At 65.3% G+C, this 26,125-nt stretch overlaps 1 protein-coding gene across 2 annotated transcripts in view; it reads left to right on the forward strand.

Moving 5' to 3' along the window:
- Positions 1–26,125, forward strand: part of GSE1 (Gse1 coiled-coil protein) — a 105,782-nt gene that overhangs the window by 24,729 nt on the left and 54,928 nt on the right. For both annotated transcript variants that reach the window (XM_074582770.1, XM_074582771.1), the window contains exon 2: positions 12,032–12,197. In XM_074582770.1, the coding sequence (XP_074438871.1) occupies positions 12,032–12,197 (166 nt within the window). The remainder of the gene's footprint in view (positions 1–12,031; positions 12,198–26,125) is intronic.

The following is a 26,125-nucleotide window of genomic DNA, read 5'->3' on the forward strand; positions in this document are numbered from 1 at the left end:
ACCCCGCCACCGCCGCTCCCGCACAGGTAGGTGCAGGGCAGGCAGCTGCCTGTACCCCCCCCCCCCCCCCGCCCCAATCCCACGCACAGCCCTGCCCTGCGGGGTGGGGGTGGGGGGAGGAGGGGGACACACCGCGCCAGCCCTTGGGGGGGGGTCCTTGGTGGTGGTGGTGGGGTGGCGTGTAGGAGGATGGAACCCCCCTCATGACTTGTTGCGTGCCCCCCGAGCTGCTAGTGGGGGGGGTCTTGAGTGGGGGGGACCCCGAGTTGGGGGGGGAACCCGTGGGGTTGCTGCTGCTGCGGGTGGGTGTGAGTACATTGGGGGGGGGGGGAGCGGTGGGACCCCCGCGGCATCCCGACTTGCTGTGGGTACCCAAGGCTGGGGACGGGGGGGGGGCGCTCTGAGCAACTTGCTGGAAACTTTGCGCAGCGCTACCAGGCTCCCTCCGCTGATGGAGTTTTTTTTTTTATTATTGTATTTTTTTCTTATAAAAAAAGTAGTAAAACGGTGTTTCTGCACCCCAGCGGGCCCGTACGCAGCTCTCCTGGAGTGCACGGGGGGGGGTACCTCAACCCAGGGGCTGCAGCACGGGCACTCTTCTTTGGGGGGGGGGGTAGGGGGTGTCGGGTCTGGCTTCTCGGGGGGGCAGTGGTGCTTGGGAGGGGGGCGAAGGGGTTTGGTCCAGGTGGCTGCTGCCTGCCTGGCAGTGTGTCTTCATTTGGGGATGTTGGGGAGTAAAGCTTTCCCCCCCCCCACCCCGCCATGACCCCTGGGTGCTGAGCGGGGTGTGCTGAGGTTGGAGCCGTCCGTCCCCGAGGGATGCTGGTGTCCCTGGGAGCGGGCAGCATCCCTGCCTGCGGGGCCACCTGCCCTTGTGTCCCCAGGTCCTGGCGTGGGCAGGGGATGCCCAACCCTCCACCCCAGGGCTCGGGGCGGCGCGAGCAGGGGGTCTGTGCTCTTGCTGTCTGTCCGTCTGTCTTGCACCTCCTCCGGCTCCTGCTTGCCTCCCTGCCAGCCCCGGGGCAGTGGGAGCTGCGGGCAAGCGGCAAGGCAGGATGGGTGCCAAGCCGCGGGCCCGCCTTGGCCACCGCCACCGTGCACCGGGCCAAGCGCTGGGCTGGCGGCGGCGCACAGGCTCTCCCTGCAGTGACACATAAGGTCACCGCGACCGCCGCGGAGGTGGCCCTGCCAGGGTGTGCTGGCTCCGGCGGTGGCTCCTGCGTGCCGGCAGCCACGAGGCGGTGGCGGGGGCCAGCCCCGGGGGCCGCCGAGCTGCTCGCCAGGTGAACAAACCCCCTTTTATGCTGGCCGGAGGCAGCTGGCTTCAGCACGAGTCTTGCCGCCGGGCATCCCATGCAGGCTGCTTGCCATGGCGGGGCTCCAGGGGCGGACGAGGGACCCCTCGGCCCCGGGGGGCTGCAAGGGGATGTTGTGTCCTGGGATGGGACGTGGCACCTGGGGACGATGCTTGGCTGCTGGTACGGTGGCAGCGCCGCCTGACCCATGCACGTGTCCTGGCCACAGGGTGACATCCCTGCTGCGGAGGGGAGGGGACAGGATGAACACCACTCCGCCAGCACCCTGTGTCCTTGCAGACGGGGCTGGCTGTCCCCACGCAGCCCCTCATGCCACCAGGCTGTCCCTTTTCAGGGTTGTTTTCCGCAAGCAGAGGAGGGGCTGTGCCACCGTGGCGGCGCGCGGCAGGTGGCCGCTGCCGCTGTCTCGCCGGGGGCCCGTCCCCATACAAAGCCCCGCTCCCTCCCTCCTGGCCCCATGCCGCGGGGCCACTTGCCAAGCGAGACGCCGGGGCTTCGTGCCGCGGCGCGTTTGCACCGCGTGTCACAAGAAGCAGCCGGGACTTGGGGACGGGTTCCCCCCCATGGCTGCCCAACCCCTGCCCCGTGCCCCCGGCATCCCTGCCAGCTCCTGGGCACTGGGGAAACTGAGGCAGCGGGGCAGGAGGCGGCTTGCCTGAGGGAGCTGGGGAGAGAAAACAGGATTCTTGGCACGGGCTGGCGTTGCCGCGCTCTCTGCCCGCGGGCGAGGGTTGCTCTTTGCTGGGTGTTGCAGCCTGGCTCTCCCTGCCAGCGCCGCGGTGAGCCTTGCTGCTGCTCTTCGCCCCTGGGGAGGCGGGGGGGGGCACCCTGGGGACCGTGGCTCCGTCCCCACAGGTGACACCCCCACCTCAGCGCTGGTGAAAGGGGTGATTGTTCCCCCCCCGCCCAGCTTCCTCCCCGGGGGTGGCCGGCCCCCGGTGCTGTGTGTGGTGGGGCTGGCGTGGGCAGCGGGTTGGCCTTGGCCCCATGCCCGCTGCCGTGCCCTTTTCCAGAGGCAGCTGCCTGTGGGCACGGCTTGGCAGCCGTCCTGCCTGCGGGCTCGGCCGGGGCAGGACCCGTGGGCCGCCGGATCACCTCTGCGCGGGGTTGCAGCAACTGGGGCTGGGGCCACAGCTGTCACGAGTTTGCAGTTCTCAGCCCAGCGGTGGCTTTTCTCCGCACCAGCTCCGTCCCTAAAGCTGGGAGGGGACGAGCGGGGAGCCGGTTCTCCCTGCCCTGCCGAAAAGTCCCTCTGGAGAGGTGCCTGGTGGCTTCACCCCTTCAAAAGTGATGTGTCAGCTCTGAAAGCACCTGGTTTTCCATCCCAGAGCTGTCTGCAGGAGGGGGCTTTTCTGCCCCCCTGGGCTCTTGGGGGACCAGAACGTCTCTCCCAGGGGGTTTGTGGGCACCCTGTGGCATGTAGGGTGGTGAGATTCCCTGATCCATGCTCGGTTCGCCCTGCTGTTGCCATGCATCCCTCCCCTCCCAGCTCGCTTGTCAGCTAATGGCGCGGCTTATTCCTATGGCTTTTTAAGTGCTTAATGGCGCACGGGGCTAATGATGCGGCTCCCTCTGTTCGTGCCGCCCGGATGGGTGGATGGATGGATGGATAGTGTCGGGGCTTGGCTGTGCCTGAACCTGCGGGGATGGGGACAGGGATGAGAAAGGGGCCCAGCCGGTGCCCCGTGGAGCTGGGGGCTGCGAGCGGGCGTCCGCCTGCCCGCCTCTCCTCCCTCCTCCGCATGGCTGCTCCGAGCAGTAATGTCACCGTAAACGATATTTATCACGAGGTGATAAAAATCTATTTCCAGCGACCTCTTGGAAATGGCCCTCGTAAAACCAGGCAGCAGACGGAGGCAGGAGGCAGACAGCGGGAGGGGGAACGGGCAGGGAAATGGCTGTAATCAGCCGGGGAGCAGGGGCCGGCTCTGCCCGGGAGCCAGCCCTGCCATTCCCAATCCTGGTAAATCGATGGCAGCCGCAGAGGCCCAAGGGCTGCCTGAGCACGGCTGGGTGGATGCTCGGGCATCCCAGGGATGGAGCATCTTGGGATGCAGCATCCAGGCCGTGAAGGGAGGACCAGAGCGATGCTCGCGTTTAAGCGAGCGGGATGGAGGGGGTTTGCGTGCCATAGCTGCATCCCGGCGTGTTCCCAAAGGGACACCTCGAGGGACTGACTCTGAAATGCTAGGCTAGAGCTGGTCCTGGAGGAACGATGCCGGGCTAGCCGGCATTCCCCCAGTGCTCGTGGCTGTCAGGATGACCACCCCGCCAGGAGGCACTTTTGGGTCACCCATTGTCCCCTGTATCCCGGGGGCGCTTCTGTCGGTCCCGCATCCCCCCCCAGCTCGGGGCTGCGTGATCCTCCCTCTTCCATCTCCATCCCTTCGGTACCGATTGCTGGGTGCTGATTCAGCCGTTTCCCTCCCGGCACTAATTACTCAGCCCGTCACGGAGTCCTGGCTGTAAATTCTCCGGCAGGAGCGGGCCGGGAGGCGGAAAGCCTCCTTGGCTCCTTTCCCCGCTGACCTGAGCAGGGACCTGTAATCCGGTGTAATTCATCGGGGCGCTGAGTCGGCAGGCAGCTGCCCCCTCCTCCCCCACCTGCCTTTGGGGTGCCCTGCCCCTCGCTAGCATCCCCCCCTCCCTGCTGGGTGGTACCCGGTGTCCCTGCCGCCTCTATGTGACACTCAGCCTGGCTCTGTGTCCCCCCCGCCATCACTAGGGACAGCCTGGGTGACCCCGCGTCTCCGCTGTGCCCTGGGTGATGCTGGTGGCCTGGGCATCCTTGGGGGCTGCGCTGGTGGGGCGCAGAGGGCACCTTTGTGGGGTTGGAGAGGTGGGATTTGCTCCTAAAAATGGGGACAGGGCAGGATACCCCCCCACCGTGTTGTCCCTTGGGGGAGGAGGGCTGTGGGGGACAGACAGCTCCCGGCTGCAGGGTCTAATCTGCTGTCCTGATGAAGAGACTCTTAATCGCTTAAAGTAATTAACCCGGTGGGGTGGTGGTTGGACCACCCTGAGTGCCTGGGTGTCCCCTGCCCGGGGGTGGCTGCCCCCGGGGGGACACACAGGGGCCGGTGGGGAGGGGGCTGGCTGGGAGTCCGGACGTGAGTCCTTTGCGGGGCTGTGCCAGGAGGGGACAGCAGGGAGGATGGGGACATCCAGCCTGGGTACCACTCGCACCTGAAAATCCCCGCTGAGGGGCATGGCGCCGCTAAGGGACGTGGTGCCACCGCCAGGGGTGGGGTGGGGTGGTGGGGGGGGAGCGGCTTCGTGCCCACCCGCCTGGCATGGCCGGGCCGCGCGGTGACACGGCGCAGTGTGTGCTGCAGGTATTATCCTGCATTAAAGTTTCCCCTTTGCAGATGGTGTGCGTTTAATCTGCGGCTTAACGAAGCGCCGGACCTGGCGGTAAGTCCGTCTTTAGATGGCAGGCGGGAGCTGAGAACCGGCGCGCTAAGCTGCCCGGCTGGATGAAGAAGGGGGACACAGCGGGGGGTGTGTGTGTGTAGGGGGGGGGGATTGAGGCTTTAATGCCGCCGCATCGCAAGCTGATTGCCTGGCCGGCATGTGGCCCTCGCTGGGACCCGCGCCGAGGCAGGCAAGGGCTTTCGCCACGGGTGCCGGTGTCGTGATGTGCCCCCCTTTGAGTCGGATGGGGGTCCCCAAGCTGGGATCCCCCAGCCAGGTTCCCTGGCACGGTGACATCCCTCCACTCCCCGGCTTTGCACCAGCCTGGCTGCTCCTCCCTGCCTCAGTTTACCCCCGAGCGATCCACGGGGCTTTGCACGTGTTGGGAATGCCCCGAAAACATGAGACGCCGGGGGGCGGGTGGGATTTTCCGGAATGAAAAGCCCCTGGGGGCAACTGCCTCTCCCTGTGGTGGATATTTAGGGTGGTGGGGAGGGAACGCAGGTATTTAGGGTGACAGGGAGGGGACAGCAGGCACAGACCGCCCGGCAGCTCCGGAGCTGGAGGTGGGTGAACTGGGTGCCATGATGGCTTGCAGGGCCACAGTGTCCCCGAGATGGGGATGGGGGACATGGGGGACAGAGCAGAGCCCTGTACGTCCCGTGGGGTCTCTGCAGGATTTGAGTGGCAGGCGCTGCACCCCTCTTCTCCTGGTCTGGAGCCACGTAATCCCAGGGGGACATAGGCAGCAATGGCATGGATCTGGGGCTGTGGCAGAGGGACATGGGAACTGCAGGGACAGCCAAGGCCGGGGGGGTCACTGGTTCGCCAGAGTAGTTTGTCTCAGTGTGGAATGGCACTATTTCAGCTGTCTACTCTGGAGTCTAATGATGGCATGTGCTGCACAGCCTTGGGGAAATCCTTGTGGATTTGAGAGGGCCGGTTGTGCCCCGCAGGGCCAGCTCCCCTTCCAGTGCCAGGAGCGGAGGTGCTGCCGCCAGCCCTGCTGTCTGTCCATGGATGGGATGCTCACATCCTTCCCTGCCTCAGTTTCCCTTCCTTGAAAGCGGGGTGGAGGGAACATTTCCCAGCCTGGCAGGCACCGGCAGGCATAAGCAAGGGCTGTGTGTCCCCGTGGTGGGATGGGGACTGCTCTGGCACCGAGCAGGGTGCAGGTCACATCTAACCTGGCCCTGGGGTGACAAGGTGGCGAGCATGGGGAGCTCTTGGTGTGGAAGCGGGGTGACACCGGACCCAGCACCGCATGGGCAGCAGGGTGGAGGTGGCAATGTCCCCTGGGACCTCGTGCATCGCCACCAGCCACGTCTCATCCCGCAACCTGGGGAAACTGAGGCACAGGAGGGGACGCGGTGCGGCCAGGGCTGCCGAAGCAGCGAGCAGCCGCCGATCCCAGAGCCCCAGAGGGCTGGAGGAAAGCCGGGAGCGAGCGGCTGCGCGCCAACCCCCCCCCCCCCCCGGCCCCCGCCTCCCCCTCCATCACCTCCCCGCTCGCTGGCGAACAAATGTCTGTTCTTGCAAAAAAAAGAAGTGACAGGGGTCGGCGCAGCGCTTTCCACATGACCTGCCCGGGAACAGAGGACGTCTTTGTTAATCCAGCGAGCTGTCAGTTCAGCCTCTTCACAAAAGGCATAAACCACTTATTGCTGCTCTCACCCCTGACCCCGGATCCGCCTGCGCGCCCTCCATTGTGCCGTCTCGAGGAAGCTGGCAAACAATTTCGGCTCCGGCTCCCCCTTCCCCGCCGGCGGCTGCGTGCGGGGGCCGCCTCTCGCCCCGCCGGCGTGGGGAGCCGCCGTGGGGGACACCCCCCCCACCACCACCATCACCCCCCCTCCCTACTCCCAATGCACACACACACCCCCCTTGGCCGCATCTGCGCGCCCGCCGCCTCGCCTGGCAGCTGCTGCGAGGGGACGGGGGCTGCCACAAAGGGCCCGGGGGGCCGGCGGCAGGACCACCTCCCTCCCTCCATCCATCCATCCATCCATCCCTCCCTCCTGGGGCTGCCGGAGCAGCTGGCCGGAGCCCGCGGGCTGCGGCGAGGGGGTGCCGGGTGCTGCACCCCGCGGCCCCCCGGCCGAAACCCCTTAATGAGAGGGGGACAAAAGCTCCTTAAGGGCCCCTGGCTGGGACGGGCTGGGACGGCAGCTTTAGCCAAAGCCGCTTATGGCCCGGCACAAAGCCGGTGAGAACAGCCCTGCTTCCCGGCGCTGGCGTGGGATGGGGCGATGCTCGCGCCCCGCCAGCCTTGGGGGGCTCGGGGCGGGGGGGGGTGATGGGGTGTGAGTGCGTGCCGCCCGTCCCGTCCCTCTGCACCCAGCACCCGGACCCCGCGGCGGGGCCGGTGCGGGCTGGAGCAATTAGATGCAGTCACTTTGGGGCTATATATAACCCAAATTGCTGCCTGCAGCTCGTTAGCTGGCTGTCAGAGCCGCTGCGGCCGCGGCGGGTGAGATGGTGTCGCCCCGAGGTGGGGGGGGGTGGGGTGGGGTGGGGGCAATGGGGGGGACCCGCTGCTCCCCGGGGATGGGGGCACCGAGGCGGGGGTGGATGTGGTGGGTGCAGGGTCAGGCCCCTGCTGGGGACGGGGTGCTGGGGGGCCACCGCGCTCCACCCCAAAAAGCAGCAGCGAGCGGGCGCGGTGCTGCACCCGCTTCCGCCGGGCGCTTCCTCTGCCATGCCGGCGGTGGGTGCTTGTGAACCCGCTTTGCCGGGGGTGGGGGGGGGGCTGTGGTGACATGGGGGTCAGCGTCAGGCTTTTCCCCCCCCCTTGCCCGGCGTTCCCGGGGCTGGTGGCACAGCCCTGGGTCAGGATGCTCGGGCGTGAGGTGTGGGGGGGGGCCCTGCCAGCGCATCCCTCCCCAGCGCCGTTTCCAGCATCGTCTCCCCATGTGGCGGCGTCTCCCCATGTGGCCTCCAGCCTGACCGCAGTCTCCAGCCCCCTCCATCATCCCTGCCCACCCTGCTGCTGGTCCCCGCCTGGGCTCGCCGGCGGCACACCGGCCCCCGCACGCCGGGGAGGAGCGCGGCACCTCGGGCTGTCTGGGGGCAGCTGCGAGATGAGTGCGAACATATTGCGTGGGCTCCTGCGGCAGGCGTCACGCTGGCGCTGCCGGAGAGCGAGCGGGAACCGCAGCCCCGCCGGTGACAAACGTCCGTCGGTGACAAACGTGCCCATGTGGGCAGGGCTTCGCCGCTGCCCCGGGACCCGGAGCAGGGAATCCGGGTGGGCTTCGGGGATGGGCTGACCCCCCCGGCACACGGTGGCACCGCTGGGTCCCTGCCATGGCTGCAACGTGTCCCCACAGCCCTATTAATTTCCTGGGGGGGGGGCCCACCTGCGTTGGGCACATCCCCGGCTTGGGAAGGGTTAACGGCACCATGTCTCTCTGGAGCCTTTTGTTTCTTTACCATTTCCCCCCCACCACCCCCCCGCCCGCCCCCTTCCCCTTTTTAATGAGGGGTTAGCACAGCTGTAATTGCAGGTTCCAACTTTCCGCCAGCAAACACGGCTGAGAAACTTTAAACACGGCGGCGGGGATGCGCGGATGCGGCCACCGCCCCTCCTGCGGGCACCCACCGGGGCGGCAGGGGACCCAGGGGGTGCCGAGCCGTGCCGTGCCGCCGCCGGGGACCCGCAGCTGCACAAGGTCTCGGTGCCTAGCCTGCTTTTGGGGCAAAACCCTCTGGTTTCAGGCCTCCGGGAGGAAGAGGAGGAGGAGGAGGGTGAAGGCCTTTTATTTTGAGCATCACCTCGAAGGTCCCGGGGGAGGTGAGGGGACAGGGGGTGGCAGGGGTTTGTCCCGCTCCAGCCTTGCAGTTGGGTGCCAAGGCTCCTTGTTCTGCATCCCCCGGGCGGTGCAGGATGCGTCCCCTCCCTGCCGAGCATCCTCCCCACCTCGTCCCTTGTTCCCTCGTGGGAGCTTGCACGCAGCCTGTGCCAAAAAACCATCGCCGGTGCAGCTGTGCCGGTGCTCGCCGGGCTCCGTGCCCGGCGCCTTGCCGGGGCGATGCCAGCCAAGAGGCGAAGCGCCGTGACCGCATCCACCCCCGGTGCCCTGGCTGCCGGCAGCGCGGGGGCTTTCCGGGGTGCTGCCACCCTGGGGGGGGGCGGAGGTTGTGGCTGCGCCGATGCCATGCTGCTGGTGGCAGGCGAGGCGCAGGGGAGGTGGAATGGGGAAGCTGCGTTTTCTGGTGTCCCGAAGGCACGGGAACCGCACCGGCGCGGCTGCCTGTGTGCCGGATCCCTCTCCGGAGAGCTGTCGCGGCCCTTTGCTTTCCCGCTCCGTCACCGCCATCCCAAAGCCAGGGCCGGGGGGTGAGCTGGGTGCCATGGCAGGTATTTATCCCCGTGACGGGAGCAGAAGGAATGTGCCCTTGGCAAGGAGGGACGGACGCTGGAACACCGCTCCCTGCCCTTGCCGCCACCGTGTCCCCCGGCTGCGAAGGTGCCTGCCCCAGGCACCCAGCCAAGGACAGGGGGGGCACTGCGGTGCTGCCGTGCTGGTGGTGGGGGGCATGGGTGACACGGGGTCTGGCAGTGCCTCTCCCTGCCTGTCCCTCGAGGCCACCGTCTGTGTTTTGACCCATCTCGAGCTCTCCGTGTCCTTGGTGCCAAGGTCCTGCCGGGTGAGATGGATGCAGATGCCACACAGGGGGGGGGTTCGAGGGAGCGCCGTGCCGTGGGGCCGTCCGTGCCACCTCTCGTGGGAGCCTTTTGTCCCCCAGTTTTGTCCCCTGCAGAGCTGCCCTGCCGTCCCTGCCCATCTCCCCTGGGTGGCGATTGCTCGGGGCGTGCAGCCCCCGCCTGCCTGCCAGCTCAATCTTTTCATCACGTAACGATGTCACATTGATGTCACTTCGCCCCACACCTACCCCAGACCTGGACGCTGTCCGGGGGCCGTGCCCTGTGGCCCTGGTCCCCACCAGGGCCGTGCATGGCCGGTGCATGCTGTGACCTGTTGCAGGCTCATCCCCGAGTCCCTCTGTCCGTGTGCACGCTCCCTCGGTGTGTTTCTGCAGACAGCCACTCATGCAATGAGCGGGCCGGCCTCAGCTCAGCACCGTTTGGCGGGTGCAGCCGGCCTGTCCCCTCTCTCCACCCATGGGGACGCGCGTCTCTCCAGGTCCCACGCTGGGATGGGCTGAGCATCACCATGGTGGGACCTGGCGGGGGGGCGCTGCCAACCCTCCCCTTGCATTTTGATGCTTGGTGGCAGAGCGCCCTCCCCTCCCGGCCTCTTCCTGAGCACCTCGGGGTGCTGCTTATCAAATTAGCACCCAAATCAACCCGCTCGCCTCTAATTGGGGGTGAGCCTTTGAGGACGTGGTCGGGGAGGAAGGCCCCCCCCCCGTGCTCCGAGGGGCTGCCGAGATGCTTTATCTGGGTGGACAGATCCCTCCTAATTGAGCAGATATTCAGTGTTCGCAAACAGATGGCTCCTTTGCATCAATTATTCCTTATCTGTGTAACCGGGGATGATTTGCTGACAGATAGCGCGGGGTGAAGTTAAAACAGGGAGGCGGCCGGTGCCTCACGCTGGCTCTGGCTGCTGCCTGGGGGGTCCCGGGGGACACAGACGGTGAGGGGAGACGGGTCCTGGCTGCCCCTTGGGCAGGTAGTACCCACCTCTGGTGCGTTTGCATCTTGGCATCCCCCCAGCAAGAAAATAGAAGGGGTGGGGGCTGCCGCTGCCGTGGGGCTGATGGGTGGGTTGGGGTCCGGGGGGGCTGTTGGGGCTCCCCGGGGAGCAGGAGGGGGCCAGCCTTGGCCCGGCAACCGCTGCCGAAATCCTCCTTCCCCGCCGCGACCCCAGCCCGGCTCCCCGCTCCCCGGCTGCGTCTTGCTCAATGCTGCCGTGACGCATGACGGGGGATGATTAATGCTAATTAATGATTAGTTGCTCCGGGTATCAAAGTGCGCCCCAGCCCTTTCCCGTGCCCACAGGTAGGGGATTGCTGCCGCCGCCGCCGGTGGCATCACCCTGGGAGGAGGAGCGGTGGCATGGCAGCCCCGCCCGGGACTCCGGGGGGATGTCCCTGCTGTCTTCAGGGATCCCGCGCCAAGCTTTCGGGAATGGGGACCGGTCCCCAGGCTTGTCCCCTGCCCGCTGTGCAAGTCGCCTTCTGTTAATCACTGGGAAAAGAGAAGGGCATCCCGCTGTTGCCGGGTCAGCCGGTGGCACCCTGCCAGTTGGAGCCAATACGTGGTGGCACCCGAGGACTCGCGGGATGTGCCGAGCGCTCGCGGTTGTGCGGCACTGCCATATGGATTCCATAAATTAAACCTTTCCAGGAAGCGAACGGTAAATTTATATGTCCGCTCGCGTGCGTGGCTCATTGAGTCTAAGGGCTTCCCAGCAAAACATTCACCTACCATCCATCTCGCTTGGGCTCTCCACGTTTATAGGACTAATCCCGAGAAAAACGGGATCAACGTAAAATCCTCGCCATGCTGCAACCCTTACCCTAACGTCCCCAAATCGGGAGTGGGGTGTCCCTTGTGGGTGTCCCCTGTGGCAGGAGGGGAGGTCTCCTGTATCCCGCTGTACCAAGTGTGGGCACAGCATCCCGGGGACCTGCTTGGACCCGGGGCCGGTTTGTCCGTGTGTCCGTCCCGGAGCGGTGTGGCAGTGCCGGGATGCGCGCCGCGTCGCTGGCTGTCGCTTTATTAAAGATGAACAGAAGCGGTGACAGCCCAAGCTGTGTGCCAGGGCGCGCCTGACGCGGGAGGGTGACAGCTACAGCAACCACGGGGCCGCAGCAGCGCCCGGGGACGCCGGGGGTCGGGGAGGGGGGGACCAAACCGAGCAAGAAGCAGCGGCAACGCCGTCCCCATCCCTGTGGCGTGTTCGCCTCGCCCGCCCGGCAGGGAAGGCGATGGCGGGGGGTTGTTGATCTCGAGTAAACACTGCCCGGTTGAGTAATCGGGAGCTGCCTAACCGGCCAGCTGCCGCTGGCGAGCGAGGGGACGCCGCTTTGATTCATGTCCTCTCCCCCCGCCCCCTGCCTCCTCCAGCCTTTCTTGTCTGGCCGCGCTGGGAGCCATCGGCCGGATCCAGCTGTAGCCCCGCGGCGCGGGCTGGCTGGCGAGCGGCGTGCGGCTCCCCGCGCCGGCCACGTGCACCGGCCGGCCGGAAAACAAAGCATCCTGTGTCGGTGCACCCTGACCCCCCCCCATACCCCCCCCCCCCCAACCCGTGCCGGCGGTGCTCGGCCCTGCCACACGCTTGGGACAGGGCAGGGAAAAGCGCTGAATCTCTGTCCTGCTTCTCTTCCAGGCGTCCTCTTCATCACTCGAGACAGCTGCCACCAAGCCTGTGGCCAGCGAGCCCCGGCACCGGGTGGCCAGCGCGGGGGAGAGCCCAGGGACAGGCGGCGGCACTGCCGCGGACATCGGCCAGCGGACGGCTTTGGACGCGGAGGGTGCGGACACTGGAGCCACAAGTAGGTGATGCCGGGGGGATGCCAGGGGGTGTGGGGATGCCATCCCCAAGGGTTGTCCCCTGCCCTGGCGTGGGTTGCACCGCCAGCCCAGCGTGCCACCGCGGCTTGGGTCTCCCGGCGAAGGCTTGCGCCCAGCGGTTTGGGGTTGGGGCTCCGAAACCCGTAGCCCCGCCGGGAAGGTGACCCCAACGGCACCTCGGTGCCTGCCCGCCGTCCCCAGGGCCGTGAGTCAGGCTGTGGGCGCCAGGGAGAGCCGCGGCGTTGGGCTGGCCGCGCCAGGGAGCTGGGGGGGCCCCCGGGGCTGGGCCGTGCCCGCGGCTCCCGGGACTCGGCCGCCCCGTCCGTCAGGAGCGGCAGCATTTTTGGGAGAGGTATCACGCGTGCTTCCCGCCTGCTGCCTCCCTGGACTGGCTTGTTTGCCAGCCCTTCCCAGCAGGCGCGCCGCGCCGTGCCGTGCCGCGCTGTGCCGTGCCACGCCAGCCTGCTTTGATCTGGCGGCAACCGCCGATGCCGGTTCCTGGCGCTGGGATGGGGAGAGCCGGGAACCGCAAGGTGCAGCGGGCAGGGAACGGGGACAAGCAGGGAACAGGGACAGGCAGGGAACCGGGACAGGCAGGGTCACCTCCACGGGGCGAGGGGGCTGCTTGGTGGGGAGGCGGGGGTTGTGACCCCCCCTTGTCCCCAAGGAAGGGCACTTCCCGGGGACACGGTGGCCCGCATGGCCTGTCAATCAGCCCCGTGGGGATTCGTCCCCGGTTTGGGACCCCGCAAGGTCCCCTGGGGGGTGGGGGTTTGGGGGGGCCGGGATGCATTTGCAAGCTGCTCACAGCCCAGCCGGCAGCAGCGCGGAGGCAAGCTGGGAGCCGTGGCCTGGAACGGGCCCGCCGGAGTCAGCTCGGGATTTATTACCCTGCCAGTGGCTGCCGGGCAAAGGTGACAGTGACTAATGGCTTGTTACACGCCTGCCACATCTCATCTGCGCACCGCGGCCGGCTGCCGGCGCTCCCAGCCCCGGTGTGCGGGAGCCTGTGCCCGCCCTCCCTTCCCCAGGGAGGGGACGGGGGCAAACCCCCCCTGTCCCCCTTCGGGGACCTCATCCAGAGTGGGTGGCGGTGACGGCTGGGGAGCTTGGTGCAGGAATCCATCCCGGTACCGAGGATGGGAACCTGCTCTGGCAGCATCTCCCTGCCCCGTGGCCGGGCTGGCCTCCCTGGGGGGTACTGCCATGTCTCAGGGCTTGTGGCACATCCCAGGGTGTCCCGGTGAGCCTGGCGTGACACACACGATGCACGAAACTCCTTCGTGGTTGCGAAACCGTGAGCTGTGCTTGCCACCGCTCTGCCGGCACGGCGGCAATCCCACGCCGGGGTCGCCGGGCTGTGACGTGGAGGAGAGCTTGCGTGTGCGGATGGATGCTGACAAAGCCACAAATGCATTCACTAGGAAAATTAAAAAATTAACAGGCATTGGCTCGCTCTAGATTAGTAAAGGCAGGGAGATAAAAGCGGCTCTTTATACCTTGTGAGAATTGCTGATAAGGGCATTTGTTCCTCTGTATTCTTTAAAAAGAATGCAATAAAAATTTAAAATAGAACGGGAAAAGGGAGATGGCGGGGGCGGGGGGGGGTGGAAGCACCGGCGTTGCCGGCGAGGAGGGCTGGGGGAGGCGGCGGGCAGCACCGGCGTGGCGGGCCGTGGGGCCTGTTGGAGGAAGAGGAGGATGATGGAGGGGAAGCGGAGGCGAGGGTGAGCCGGGAAGGGGCTTGTGTGGGTGGGTGGGATGGTGTGGCAGCCTGCTTGGGGATGGGTGGCTGTCCCCGCCGTGGCCCGCATCTCCGCCTGCAGAGATGCAAGTTGGTGGCTGGCAGCGCCAGGACCAAATTCCTCGCCGAAGCCTCCCTTCTGCCCGGGAAAGGCCGGGGTCCTGCCTGTCCGAGCCTGTCTGGCATGCGGAGCCAACCGTGGCTCGTAATGGCCGGAAAACGATCGGCAACTAGTCCGCTTGCGAGTGGGCTGAGCCCCACCCCAGCTCGTTTCGCTGGTGTCTCCAAACTCGGGTGCGGGCAGAGCCCGCAGGGTGATGGTGGGGTGGCACAGGGGTGACCACCACGTTCCCCAGCCGGCGGGGACAGTGCTGTCCCCATTCCTGCACCCCACGCAAGGGGCATGGGGGTGCACGGAGGGAACACCCCTTATTTCCGCAGGGTCTGGACTCGGGACCACCCTCGGTGCTCGCCGGGATGGCACCGGGTGGCGTCCCAGAGCTTGTTTGGAAGTCCAGGCAGATTTGGGGTGGGGGTCAAAGGGCTGGATGCCACCCCCAGCCGCTTGCCCCTCATGGGTGCCTGGCACGGGCATCCCCCCAGCGCCGCATTTTTGGGGGGAGGGAGGGTGCGCCCCTCACCCTCCCTCCCTCCCCTCCCAAATGCGGCGCTGGGAAGGCGGGGGGGGGGGGGGGACGACACACCCCTATGCGTTGGGGTCATGACTGTCACCCCCCCTCGCCCTAATTCTTGGGGGCACCTTCCCCGATGCCGCACCGCGACCCCCGAGGGGGGTCCCCCCCGCACCTTCCCCAACATCCCTATTCGAGCCCCCCACCTCCTCGGTGCCTCCCTCCCCCAGGGGGGGAAGGTGCCAGCCGCCCGTCCTCCCCCCTCTCCTCCTCCTCCTCCTCCTCCTCCTCCTCTCCTCCTCCTCCTCCTCCTCCTCCGTCGGGGCCCTGCCCTGCCCGGCCCGGCCCCCGGTGAGTCACGCTCCAGCCGTGCGGCTCCCGGGGCGGCGGGCGGGCGCCGAGGGAAGCAGGAAGCGGCGCTGGCGGGGCGTGTGTGTGTGTGTGTGTGTGTGTGTGTGTGTGTGTGCGGGGGGGGGAAAGACACGGCACGGCTCGGCTCGGCTCCCTCCACCGCGCTGCCCATGGAGGAGCGCAGCCCCCGCTGGACGGCGCGGCCCACGGGTGAGTGTTGCCCACCACCCCCCATCCCAGCGCCGTCGGGGGCGGGGGGGGGACGGACGGACCGGGAGCTGCCCCCCCCCCACCCCCCCCGCCCCCGGGTTGGGGTGGGATGGGGCTGGTGTGCTCCCACCCCCAACAAGACATCCCCCCACACCCCCTCTTAAGACCACCCCCCCCGAGCCACTTCGTCTCTACTGCCGGATGGAGGGGTCCGGTATGGGGGGACGGAGGTCACCCTGGCCTTGGGGGACCCCCTGGCGTGGGGGAGAAAAGGCACCCTGGGGTTGAGAGATCCCGTGGTGTGGGGGACAGGGGTCACTTGGGGTTGGGGGACCCCCGTCGTGTGTAGGACGGAGGTCACCCTGGTCCTGGGAGACCCCGCGGTGTAAGGGTAGAGGTCGCCCTAGGGTTGAGGGAACGCGTGGTGTGGGGGACAGAGGTCACCCTGGAGTTGGGGGACCCCATGGTGTGGGGGGGTGGAGGTCGAGCTGGGCTTGGGGGACCCTGTGGTGCGGGGGACAAAGGTCACCCTGGGTTTGAGAGACCCCATGGTGTGGGAGATGGAGGTCACCCTGGGCCTAGGGGACCCTCTGGTGGGGGCGACAGGAGTCGCCCTGGGGTTGAGGGACCCTGCGGTGTGGGGGACAGAGGTCACTCTGGGGTTGAGGGACTCTTGTGTGTGGGACCAAGGCCACCCTGGTTTTGGGGCACCCCATGGCATGGCGGATGGAGGTTGCTCTGGAGCTGGGGGATCCCATGGCATGGTGGGTAGAGGTGGCCCTGGTCTTGGGGGACACCATTGTTTGGGGGATGGAGATTACCTTGGACTTGTGAGACCCCCTGGTGGGGGGGACAGAGGTCACCCTGGGGTTGGGGTCCAGCTCCTGCGTGTCCTGGGGGATGTTGGGAGGAGATGGGACTTGCTGGGTGCTGCTGTCTCAGACTCCGGTGTCAGCCGAGGTGCTCAGTCCCCGTGTCCCACATTGCCACAGAGACCCTTTGGGGGTTTCCCAAGGGGGCCCAGCCCATGGGCTGGCAGGGCATGGGGGACTCGCTGGGGCTCAGCCGGTGGCACTGGCCTTAGCACAGCTCCTTGCCCAGCTGTCTGTACGTGTCCCGAGCGGGGTGCTGCCATGGGGCCGTGCCTCAGTTTACCTATGCCCCGCTCTGCCGGAGCCGGGCAGCTCTCGTATTCTCCATGTTTCTGGATGCTGGGGAGCGGTGCTGGGGAGGGAACGTGTTGCCAAACAAACCGTGCTGCCTGTCACCGGGACCCCGGGCACCGTACGCCGCATCAGGGTGATGCCGCGGCCCCGGCGTCTCGCCCGGCTCGTCGTCTGCCGCCGTGTTTATCGCCCTGCTCCATCCTCGCTCTTCCACCCCTGCCTGCGCCGCCTGCCTTGCCCTTCGCCCCGCGGCCTGGTGGGTCACCCTGCCGGGCTCGCAGCCGTGCCGCACTCGCACCCCGTGTTGTGCCGCGTCCAAGCGGCTACTTTGCAGGGTGGAATCAGTGCCAGCGCCCCGCTGCTGTCCCCAGACCCCGGGCAAGTGCCCGCTGCAAGCCCTTGGAGCAGCAGGGAGAGTGCCTGGCTCTCTTCCTCCTCCTCCTCCTCCATGACCGAGCTCCTTGGGGCATCCCGATGTGGGCAGGGGGCACGGGGTGGGTGCCGTGCGGGTGCCCGTCGGGCAGCGAGCGGGAGCCGCGGAGGGAGTTAATGGAGGGAAAAGGCAGCGGGGAAGGCAGCACCTCTTCCTGCGAGCGCGCGCCTGCGCGCCGGCGGGTGCCAGCAGCGGGGTGAGCCCGTGTGGTTTGTGGGTGTGCTCCCGCGGGCGAGGCGAGCGTGCGCCCGGCTGCGTGCGGCGCTTGGCAGCCGGTTTGTGTCACCTGGTGGGGAGGTGTTGGGTGCGACGAGCCAGCGGCGTGGCGGGGCCGGCCAAGGCCAGCGGGCTACCGTGGGGCTGGGCCGGGCGTGTGTGTGTGTGTGTGTGTGTATGTGTGCGGGGGGGGGGGGGCTGCCTGTGCACACGCGTGTGTGGCACGACGCGAGGTTGACAGCTGTTGGTGCAAGGGGTGTGCAATGAGCGTGTCCCCCGCCCCGGCTTTTGTCGGGTGCACACGAGCGTGTGCCTGCGCGTCCCGCTGTGCCTGCGCCCGCGTGTGCGTGCCCCGGGGTGTTTTTTGGGGGGGGGTGGTGGTGGTGGGGGGGGATGTTAGGTGGGATTGTGTGTGTGTGTGCGTGTGTCTGAGTGTGTGTGCGTGCGTGCTCTGGCTGCAGGGCAGGGAGCATTACAGCGGAGACAGTGGCTTTGGCGAGGGGCCAGGCTGCTGGGGGGGGGGGGGGGGGGGCACAGGGGAGGGGAGGGGTGCCGTGGGACATGGGACAGTTTATCGTTTCCCGACGTTGCCAGCGCCCGGGATGGGGCTGCAGGTTGGGGGGCAGCTCTGGGGGGGGGGGGGTCGTGTGTCTGTGTTAAAAATAATTTCCACTCTCCTGCTCTTTCCTCCGCCCCCCCCCACCCCACCCTGCCCCAAGCGCTGCCCCTCACCCTGGCGTCTGGCAGCATCCCATGGGAGGGGGGGTCTGGGTGGGCTGCGCCTGGGGTGGGGTGGGTTCTGCCTTCTCCATCCGTGCTCCAGCGGGGTGCAAGGCGGTGGTGCTCCCACCCCGTATCGGGGGGGCGGGGAGGACGCGGTGCCACGGGTCACACCTCTGTCCCTGAGCCCCAGCGGCGATGCCAGCCCCGGGTGCAAGGTTTGGCGTCCCAGCGTTGGCAGGGGAAAATCGTCCTTTGCTGCCTCCGCCTTCGCGTCCCGCTGGGGACACCCACCCCGGACCCCCGTGTGCCGACGTCGCTCAGGTCCGTCACCCCGGGGTAGTGGGGGGTGTCTCAGGGCAGCACCGCCGAGCCCCAGCTCCCATCGGGGAAAGGGACAGCCGGGGGATGGCGCTTGGCACGCCGCGGCCGCCCGGGCAGGCTGCCAGCGGGGTTGCCCTTGAAATAGCCCTTGCCGTGTCTCGTGGCTGCCCCGGCTGCTGGGCTGCGGGGCCGCCCCATGTCCCCGTCCATGTGTCCCCCCCCCCTCCGCGTCCGCCCCAACACCGTCACCCCCGCTGCCTGCCGGCGGTTGCAATGCGGTGTGGGAGGAAGCTCGCCCCGGCACTCCCGCGCCGATAACGGCGGCCGCCTTATCGCGGGGCCTTCTGCAAGGGCAGGCGGCACGGTTCGCCCCCCCCCGCCCCCCCCAACCCCCCAGCACTTATCTGCCTCAGCCGTTGGCCCCCGGCTCGGCTCGCAGCCCCCCCATGACTCCCCCCGCCAGTAACCCGGCGTAGCGCCCGCGGGGTCGGCCCTTCGGGGGCGGCCGCTTGGCAGCCTGCCCCCTCGATCCTTTTTGAAGTTTAAAATCCATTTAAGTCAAGAGGAGGGAAAGTTATTGCCTCTAAAGCCCCTCGCGTTGAGCAGTAAATCCTCTTTGCTGCGCCACCGCCGCCTCTTAGCACCCGCGGGACCCGGGGAGGCGGGGGGGGGGGGGGGCACACACCAGATTCCGTCCGTGTGTGTGTGTGTGTCCCAGCCCCAACACCCTGCAGGAGGGTGCTGTGGGTGCTTTTAGGGCTGGGAGAAAGTGGGAACCCCTATGTGCCCCCCCCCCGCAAAAGCGTGGCCAGCCTGGGGTTGGGTGCCCTTTGCAGCCCCCCCCAGCCTTGCTGGGCTGGCAGGAGCATCGCTGCCGCCCGCTCGCTCGCCGCCCGCTTGCCACTTGTTCGCTGCTTGCTCGCACGGATGTGGCCCAGAAAAGGGGGGTTCTCCTCCCGGCATCGATGCCCCCGTGTCCCCGCCGTTGCCCTGCACCCGGGGGGGGGGCGGTTCGAGGCCGATGGAGCGAGCGGGAGCCTGATGCGCTGCCGGCACGCCGGCGTTTTTATTTGATTTCCCTTCTCTGGAGCTGGCAATATTTAAATATTAATGCCTGCCTCTAATTGCTGTGTCAGAGGAGTGGGTCGGCGCGGGAGCGGGCGCAGGGGCGGCTAATTTTGTTGTCTCGGGGAGTGTTTGCCGAGGAGAAATGTTTGTGCACACACACACACACACACGCACACACACACACACACACACACACGCGCAGGCGTGTGGATTTTTACTCCTTGGGGATTTGCTCGGCCCTGGCAGCGATGCGTGGGGAGGGACAGGCCGCGATGCCACCGTCGCGGCGGGGCTGATCCCGGTGGGGTTTGCAATGGGGCACCCCCAGCATCCGGGGGCCCCCTCCGAAGGGGGTTGTTGGTTTTTTTTTTTTCAGTTGTTTGGTTGTTTTTTCGGTTTGGTTTGTTTTTTTTTTTTTTTTTTTTTTCCCCTTTCTCGGGGCAGAGCGGCGTCAGATGCTTGCGTGCTCGCTTCCTGTAATAAAGCGACCGCCGGCGCGCTTGTCACCTGCTCTCTGTTGTGCTGCCAAGCGGCAGACATGCCGCTTCTTGCTGCGGGCCCTGGCGCGCTCCCCGCCGCCGCCGCTCCTCCCGCTCGCCCCGGGCGCTCGCCCCGTGCCAGCGCGGCGTTAGCAGGTGTTTCGGGGAGGGTGCGACGGGTGCCTGTTGCCGCACGCCCCGTGCGGGTGGGGGACGTTTAACTGTTCCTCGCCGCGGCCAGGCCCCCTTTGCCCCCCCGCCCAGGGCGTAGCGGTGATGCCAGGGCTGGGCACCATGGGGGCTTGCTTGCCCCTCTCCTCTGGGACCCGCCGCTGGCGTGCCATGTTGACCCTGCTCCGTAGCCCTTCTGCTGCCCAACATTTGGGGTGCAGAGCCCCACCGGGGGTTGGCAAAACCCCTCGGCAGAGCCAGCCCGGCTGCAGGGACGTGTCTCTGGTTGTCCCCAGCTGTGCCGTGCTGTGCCACAGAGTTGGATCTCAGGGCCGGGGAGGGGGTGTCCATGCAACACGTGCCATGCACTGCTCCTGCCCTCCATGCGGTGCCGTGCCGTGCCATGCAGTCCGCTTGGACACGCAGGGCAGTGCTGGTGTGCACTGTGCCATGCCATGCCACACCCTTGGACACACAGGGCAATGCTGGTGACCACCATGCCATGCCATGCCACCCCCTTGGACACACAGGGCAGTGCTGGTGACCACCATGCCATGCCATGTCACACCCTTGGACACGCAGGGTAGTGCTGGTGTCCACCATGCTGTGCCATGCCATGCCATGCCACCCCCTTGGACACACAGGGTAGTGCTGGTGTCCACCGTGCCGTGCCATGCCACCCCCTTGGACACACAGGGTAGTGCTGGTGACCACCGTGCCATCCTGTGCCACCCCCTTGGACACACAGGGCAATGCTGGTGCCCACCATGCTGTGCCACGCCACCCCCTTGGACACACAGCCCCGGTGCCAGGCACCTTCCCAGCCTTTCCAGCCCTACTGGGGGGATTTTCCCCATTGGGGGTTACCTCTGCTCGCCCCAATGCCCTCTGGATCCCCAGCCGGGTTGCCACCCCCCGCAGCCGTTGCTCCCACCCAGGCCCTGCCTGTGCAATCTCCTTCCTCCCGCCTGGCCCGGCACCGCGTGGCACAGCACGGCACGGCGTGCGGTCCCCATTAACCCTGCAGCCAGGCGCTGCCTTTGCTGGGATCCTGCTCCCATTAACCCCGGCTGCGGGGATTTTGTGGGGCCGTAACCCGGCGGGGAGGCTCATTGGAAGGGGCTAACACCGGGTCTGCTCCCGAGGGACAGCCGGTGCCTCCCCGCCGAGCCGCTGTCAGGCAGGAGCACAGTCGATATGGGGTGCAGGGAGGGCTGGGGGCAGATTGCGCCCAAATTTTCCCCGTGGAGGAGGCAGGATGGGTTTTACTCCTTCCTGCCTGCATCCCGCCCCGGTCCAGCCCCGGCTCCGGCTTTGTTTCCGCCGTATAACAAGATGATGGGTTAGGGTCAAGCTGCGGGTTCATAACTTGTTGGAAGACTTTGCCGAACAATAAAGGTGTCTGGCTTTATATCTGCTCGTATTTTATCCGCGCCACGGCCTTTCCCCAGCGCCGGCCGGGATTTACGGCGGGGGATATTTGAACGTGTCGAGGCGAGCTGGGGAAGCCGAGGCCGACCCCCCCCACCTCCCTCTCCCCACGCCTTTGCATTCAGTGCCTGTGCGCTGAAATATTTACCTTCCAGCTCCTCTGACAGTTCAAGCCGTCTCGTGAAGCAAAGGTTATTGAACTGCGAATGTTATGACATTACATTTTTGTGTCTGCACTTTCAAGATGCGTGATGCAGCCTGAATGATAAGTGATCTCGGGGTTAAGGGTGGGTTGGTTTTTTTTTTTTTTTTCCCCCCCCTCCTTTCTCCTCCTTTCCCTCCCGCCTGCTCTCCTCCCCGCCTCGGCGCGGACTGTTGGCTCTGCTGGGGCTTGATAACGCTCCCTTTTATTGCCCTGCCTTTGCATTCCTGCTGCTGGTCTCCCTGCGCTTGGTGTGGGTGCTGGGGAGGGGTTTAGGAGGTGGGAGAGGGACATTCCCGCCGCAGAAGCTGGCCGCACTGGTGCGTGCCTCAGTTTCCCTACCCCATGGCTCATCCCTCATGCCATGGGGCACGCTGAGGTGGGCAACGGTGGCGCCCACGCCAGCAGCCCCTCCTGTTGGAGGATGCTGATGCCGACCTGGGTACCCCAACCCCTCCTGCATCCCAACGGGGAGGGAAACGCGGCATCCTGCATCCCGCCAGGGCCGTACCACGGGGCAGGAGGTGATGCTCGGTGCTCACCGGCGCTGGTCTGTGCCCCAGTGCCGACTTTGCGGTTCCATTAACGGGGTTTTGGGGAGCTGGCGGCGCTCCAGGATGGGGTGCTGGAGCGATGCTCCCCGGTACCCCATCTGTCAGGTCTCTGAGCGTCTCCTCGGCCGTCCCCACTTGAGGCACAGCATCCTGCGTGGCCAAGGGGCCGGGGGGACATATGGGGGGGGGGACAAGCGACAGCAGGTCTGGCCTGGCCTCTACACACTAGAGGGCAGCAACAAACTGGATCAGCGGGCTGCTTTCGGTCCCTGGGGGGGTCTAACCCCCCCCCAAATTTGCCCCGCCGCAGGGGGGGCTGCTTATTTTTAAGGGGTGCTTAACCAAACCCGTTCGCAAACCCAACACGACCCAGCGGCAGGACGAGAGCCCTCAAACCGGTCCGACCCGCGGTGTCACGTCGTTCCGAGAGCAAATTAATTAAGTCATTCCATAAATTTGGCGGCGTTCGCTGCCGGTGAATCACATCTGAACCACCCCCCCCACCACCCTGACCTCCCGTCTCCCTCCTGCCTTCCCCGGGCACCCCCCCTCCCCGTCTCGGCTCCCTGCTAGAGTCAACATCTCACCCCGCAGCGCCTGGAGATTTCTATCGGCTCGGGGCCGGCCGAGCATCCCGAGCATCCCGGGTCGGGGCCGACCGCCAGCGCTAACAGAAACCAGCTGTGCGGGTGGCGGGTGGTGGTGGTGGGGGGGCCGCCGGGGAAGGCGGGGTGGGGGGGAAATAAATAAAATAAAATAAAAAAAAAAAAAAAAAGAGGTCAGGGCCCGGGAAATTAAATGTTCATAAACGTAGGCCCGAGCGCTTAAAAAGTAGGGCAGTGCCATTAAATCTCATTAAAGTTTAATACCTATCAGTGCCACTTCAGGCAGCCCTTGGACATTGCTTTAATTTGATGGGTGTTAAGGGAGAATTATCAAATAATTGTGCTGGCTGGGGACTTGCTTTTATCATGTTACATGGAAAGCTCTCCCGGCTTTGTGCCGCACATCAAAACAGCGGCGGATAGGTATTGTTCTGGGGTGGGGGGGGAGGATGGGGGGAGGGAGGGGGGGCTGCAGGGGGGGTCCCCGCCGTCCCCATCAGCGGTGGCAGGAGGGATGAGGGACGCCGGATCAGGTTGTTAGAGGGATTAGCTGCCCTGTGAATCTGGTTTTTCTGCCCAAATTTAACCTATCTGCCTGCAGGGGCCGGGGGGGGGGGTGTGTGTGTCTGCTGCCCGGAGCCAGCATCCCTGGGGGTGGCGTGGGGACCAGCGAGCATCCTGCCGTCGTCCCCATGGCTCCTGCCGGTGTCCCCATGTCCCAGCAGGGTCGTGCCGCCATTCCTGCGCTCGGGATGCCAGCGCGGAGCTGCGGGCGCTGCTAATTAATACTAATTTTTGGAGGGGCTCCGGGGGCCGGGGGGAATTGCCGGTGGGAGGTGCTGAGCGCTGCGGGGATCGCCGGCTCCGTGCGGAGGCGAGCACATGGACCCGTGCATTTTTTTATAGGGTGCACCCAGGGTTATTTTTATTTCTTTCTATTTCCTCCCCCCTCCCCTCGCCGTAAAAGTCCCGGTTGATAAAGAATTAGTGCCAGGTCGTTAGTCCTGGGTTTTATGAGATAAACCCGGGCGCAAGGTGCTGTCGTGTAAACGCCGGGGCCAGGGGAGCGCGGGGACGGGGAGAGCGGAGCTGCTGCCATGAATTATTCAGCAGCGCCTGATTTCACATTATTCTCACTGATACTTTTACAACCTGTCAGTAAATAAAAAGATTCTACATTATTTATAGAAATGGACCCGAATTGGTTTAGGAGAATTTACTGTTGCTATTATTAGGGGCTGCTCAGCACCGCGTTAATGAGAGCCGGGTGATGGCGAACGCTGCTTCCCCCCGGCTCGGTGTCCCCTGTGCCCTCCTGGGCTGCCACCTCGCTCCCCAAGGGTGGCTGCGTCCCTGTGACCGTCACCACTGCCATCTCCCTTGGCTGGGGCCTGTGCATGCGTCCCCAGATGCGGCTGGGCATGGAGGGATGAGGGTCTCCCTGGCTTTGGGCTGCTTGGAAGGGGGATGTCTCCTTCCCAGGGATGTCTCCTTCCCAGGGACATCTTCCCAGGGACACCTCCCTGAGGATGACAGCTTCCCAGGGATGTCTCCTTCCCAGGGACATCTCCTTCCCAAAGACATCTGCTTCCTGGGGATATGTCCTTCCTGGGGACCACATATTCCCAAGGATGTCTCCTTTTCAGGCACATCTCCTTCCTGGGGACCATGTCTTCTTTCCAGGGATGTCTCCTTCCTGGGGACATCTTCCCACATGCCAGCTCTGGGACAAGGGCTTTCCAAGCATGGCGCAGTTACCCCCGCCAGTGATGTGGGCTCTGCATCCCAGCGTGGTGGAGGAGCCGGGGGGGGCTCCGCTTCCAGCCTGTTCCCCTCACCCTCAACCAGCATTTGCCTGTCACCCGAGCAGGAGCCATCCCACGCACGCTCCCGCCATCCCATCTGGGCTTCCCGCATCCCTGATGTGACAGCTCCGGGGAGGTGGAAAAGCATCGCACGGGGTTGAAAAGCCCTGAGGAGGTGGTGGGGAGGGGGTGTCGGCTGCGGGTAAACCGAGGCACGGCGGCGATGGGCCGTAGGGCCCAAGGGATGGAAAAACCAAGAGGAAGCCCAAGAGCGTAATGGTTTGTCTGTGGTGTCCTAAGGTGGCTGCTCCCAGCCTGCCGGTGACAGGTTTATTGGCAGGCAGGCCGGGCTGGAAGGATTGTCGGCTATTTACAGTGCTGGGGCCGTGACTTTGCGAGCAGACAGTTAACATAAATTCACATGATGGATCAGTTATCACTTCATTGAACTTGTGGCGGATCCATTGAAGGCTGTGCAGTAACATACTGTTTCCTGGCTCTGCGCAGCGCTGGGATACATTAAATACACTTTATTTATAGCTTACCATTGCTGCACTGTGGGCAGGAGAATGCAGCTTTTGCAACTATCATCTAATTTTATGATGAGCATTAAAGCAAGGCCTATAATTTGCACCTTTTTATTCATTAGACACTGGTGCAGCCATAAGTCAAGAATGCCCAGGGATTTAGATGCAGATCCAGAAGATAAACTGTTGACAAGCCAGATGTATTTTTACATTAGTGTGCCTTTACAATAGTTTATGTTGAGAGTGGAATATAAATTGCATTATTAAATACGAACCACTCTTGTAACCGCTGCTCTGCCTGCTTCCGTGCAGGCAGGGTGGGATTCGGAGCCACGGAGCAAGGAGGCTTTGCCTAATGGCTGGAGGTTGGCCAGGGTGGTGTTTTTTTTTTTATTTTTTTTTTTTATTTTGGCTTTATTTTAGCCCGGGATGTGCCGACGCAGCGGGGAGGAGGGGGGCAAGGGTCTGTCCCAGGGCTGTCCCCAGGAGGAGGCGGTGGCCTGACGGGATGTCCCCGTACGGAGCAAAGCCATCCCAGCCGCGTGCCCCCAGCGGAGACCTCCGCTCGGCCGCTGCCACCCGGCCAGCAGCGAGTTAAATCCTTTTGTTTCCGAGGCAATACAGTTTATATTATGAGCATGAATAAAAGATGGTTGTGCTAGGGGTAGCTGTCAGGATCTTCGCCGCCTATAAAGGCTTCTACTGTAGCTTGACAGTAAAAGACTGTGTTTGGGGACTGATGTGGTTTCTCAAAGGAGCTAAATAAATAAGGGACGCTTATTTTTACACCAGTAAAGGCTGCTGGAAATTTAAAGCCCTGTTTATCTCACTGAAATCGTGGTGTTTATTGTTATCTCATGGAGGGGGAATTTGCATGTTCGCTAATAATTAACCGAACCCAGTGCTTCTCCCTCCTGTACGTGCCACGGCCCCGTCGTTATCTGGGGGGAGGAAACGCTTGCAAATCAAATGCAAATATTGACCGTGCCTGGGCTGGGCGCTGTGGTGGCCGGGTGCTTCTCGGTACCCCGTGCTCCCCGGTACCCCGTCCCACGGCCGCTTCGGGGGACAGGGTGGGAGGATGGAGGGGCTGGGGGCTTATGTGCGGCACGAGAGGGCTGATGGGAGCCATCCCCATTGGACACCCTGTCCCCACTGCCAGCCAGTCCCCATTGCCACCCCATCCTTATTGCCACCCCATCTCCACTGCCACCCAGTCCCCATTGCCACCCCATCCTTATTGCCTCCCCATCCCCACTGCCACCCAGTCC

This window comes from Larus michahellis, chromosome 4, assembly GCF_964199755.1.
Source record: "Larus michahellis chromosome 4, bLarMic1.1, whole genome shotgun sequence".
NCBI classification, from domain to species: Eukaryota; Metazoa; Chordata; class Aves; order Charadriiformes; family Laridae; genus Larus; species Larus michahellis.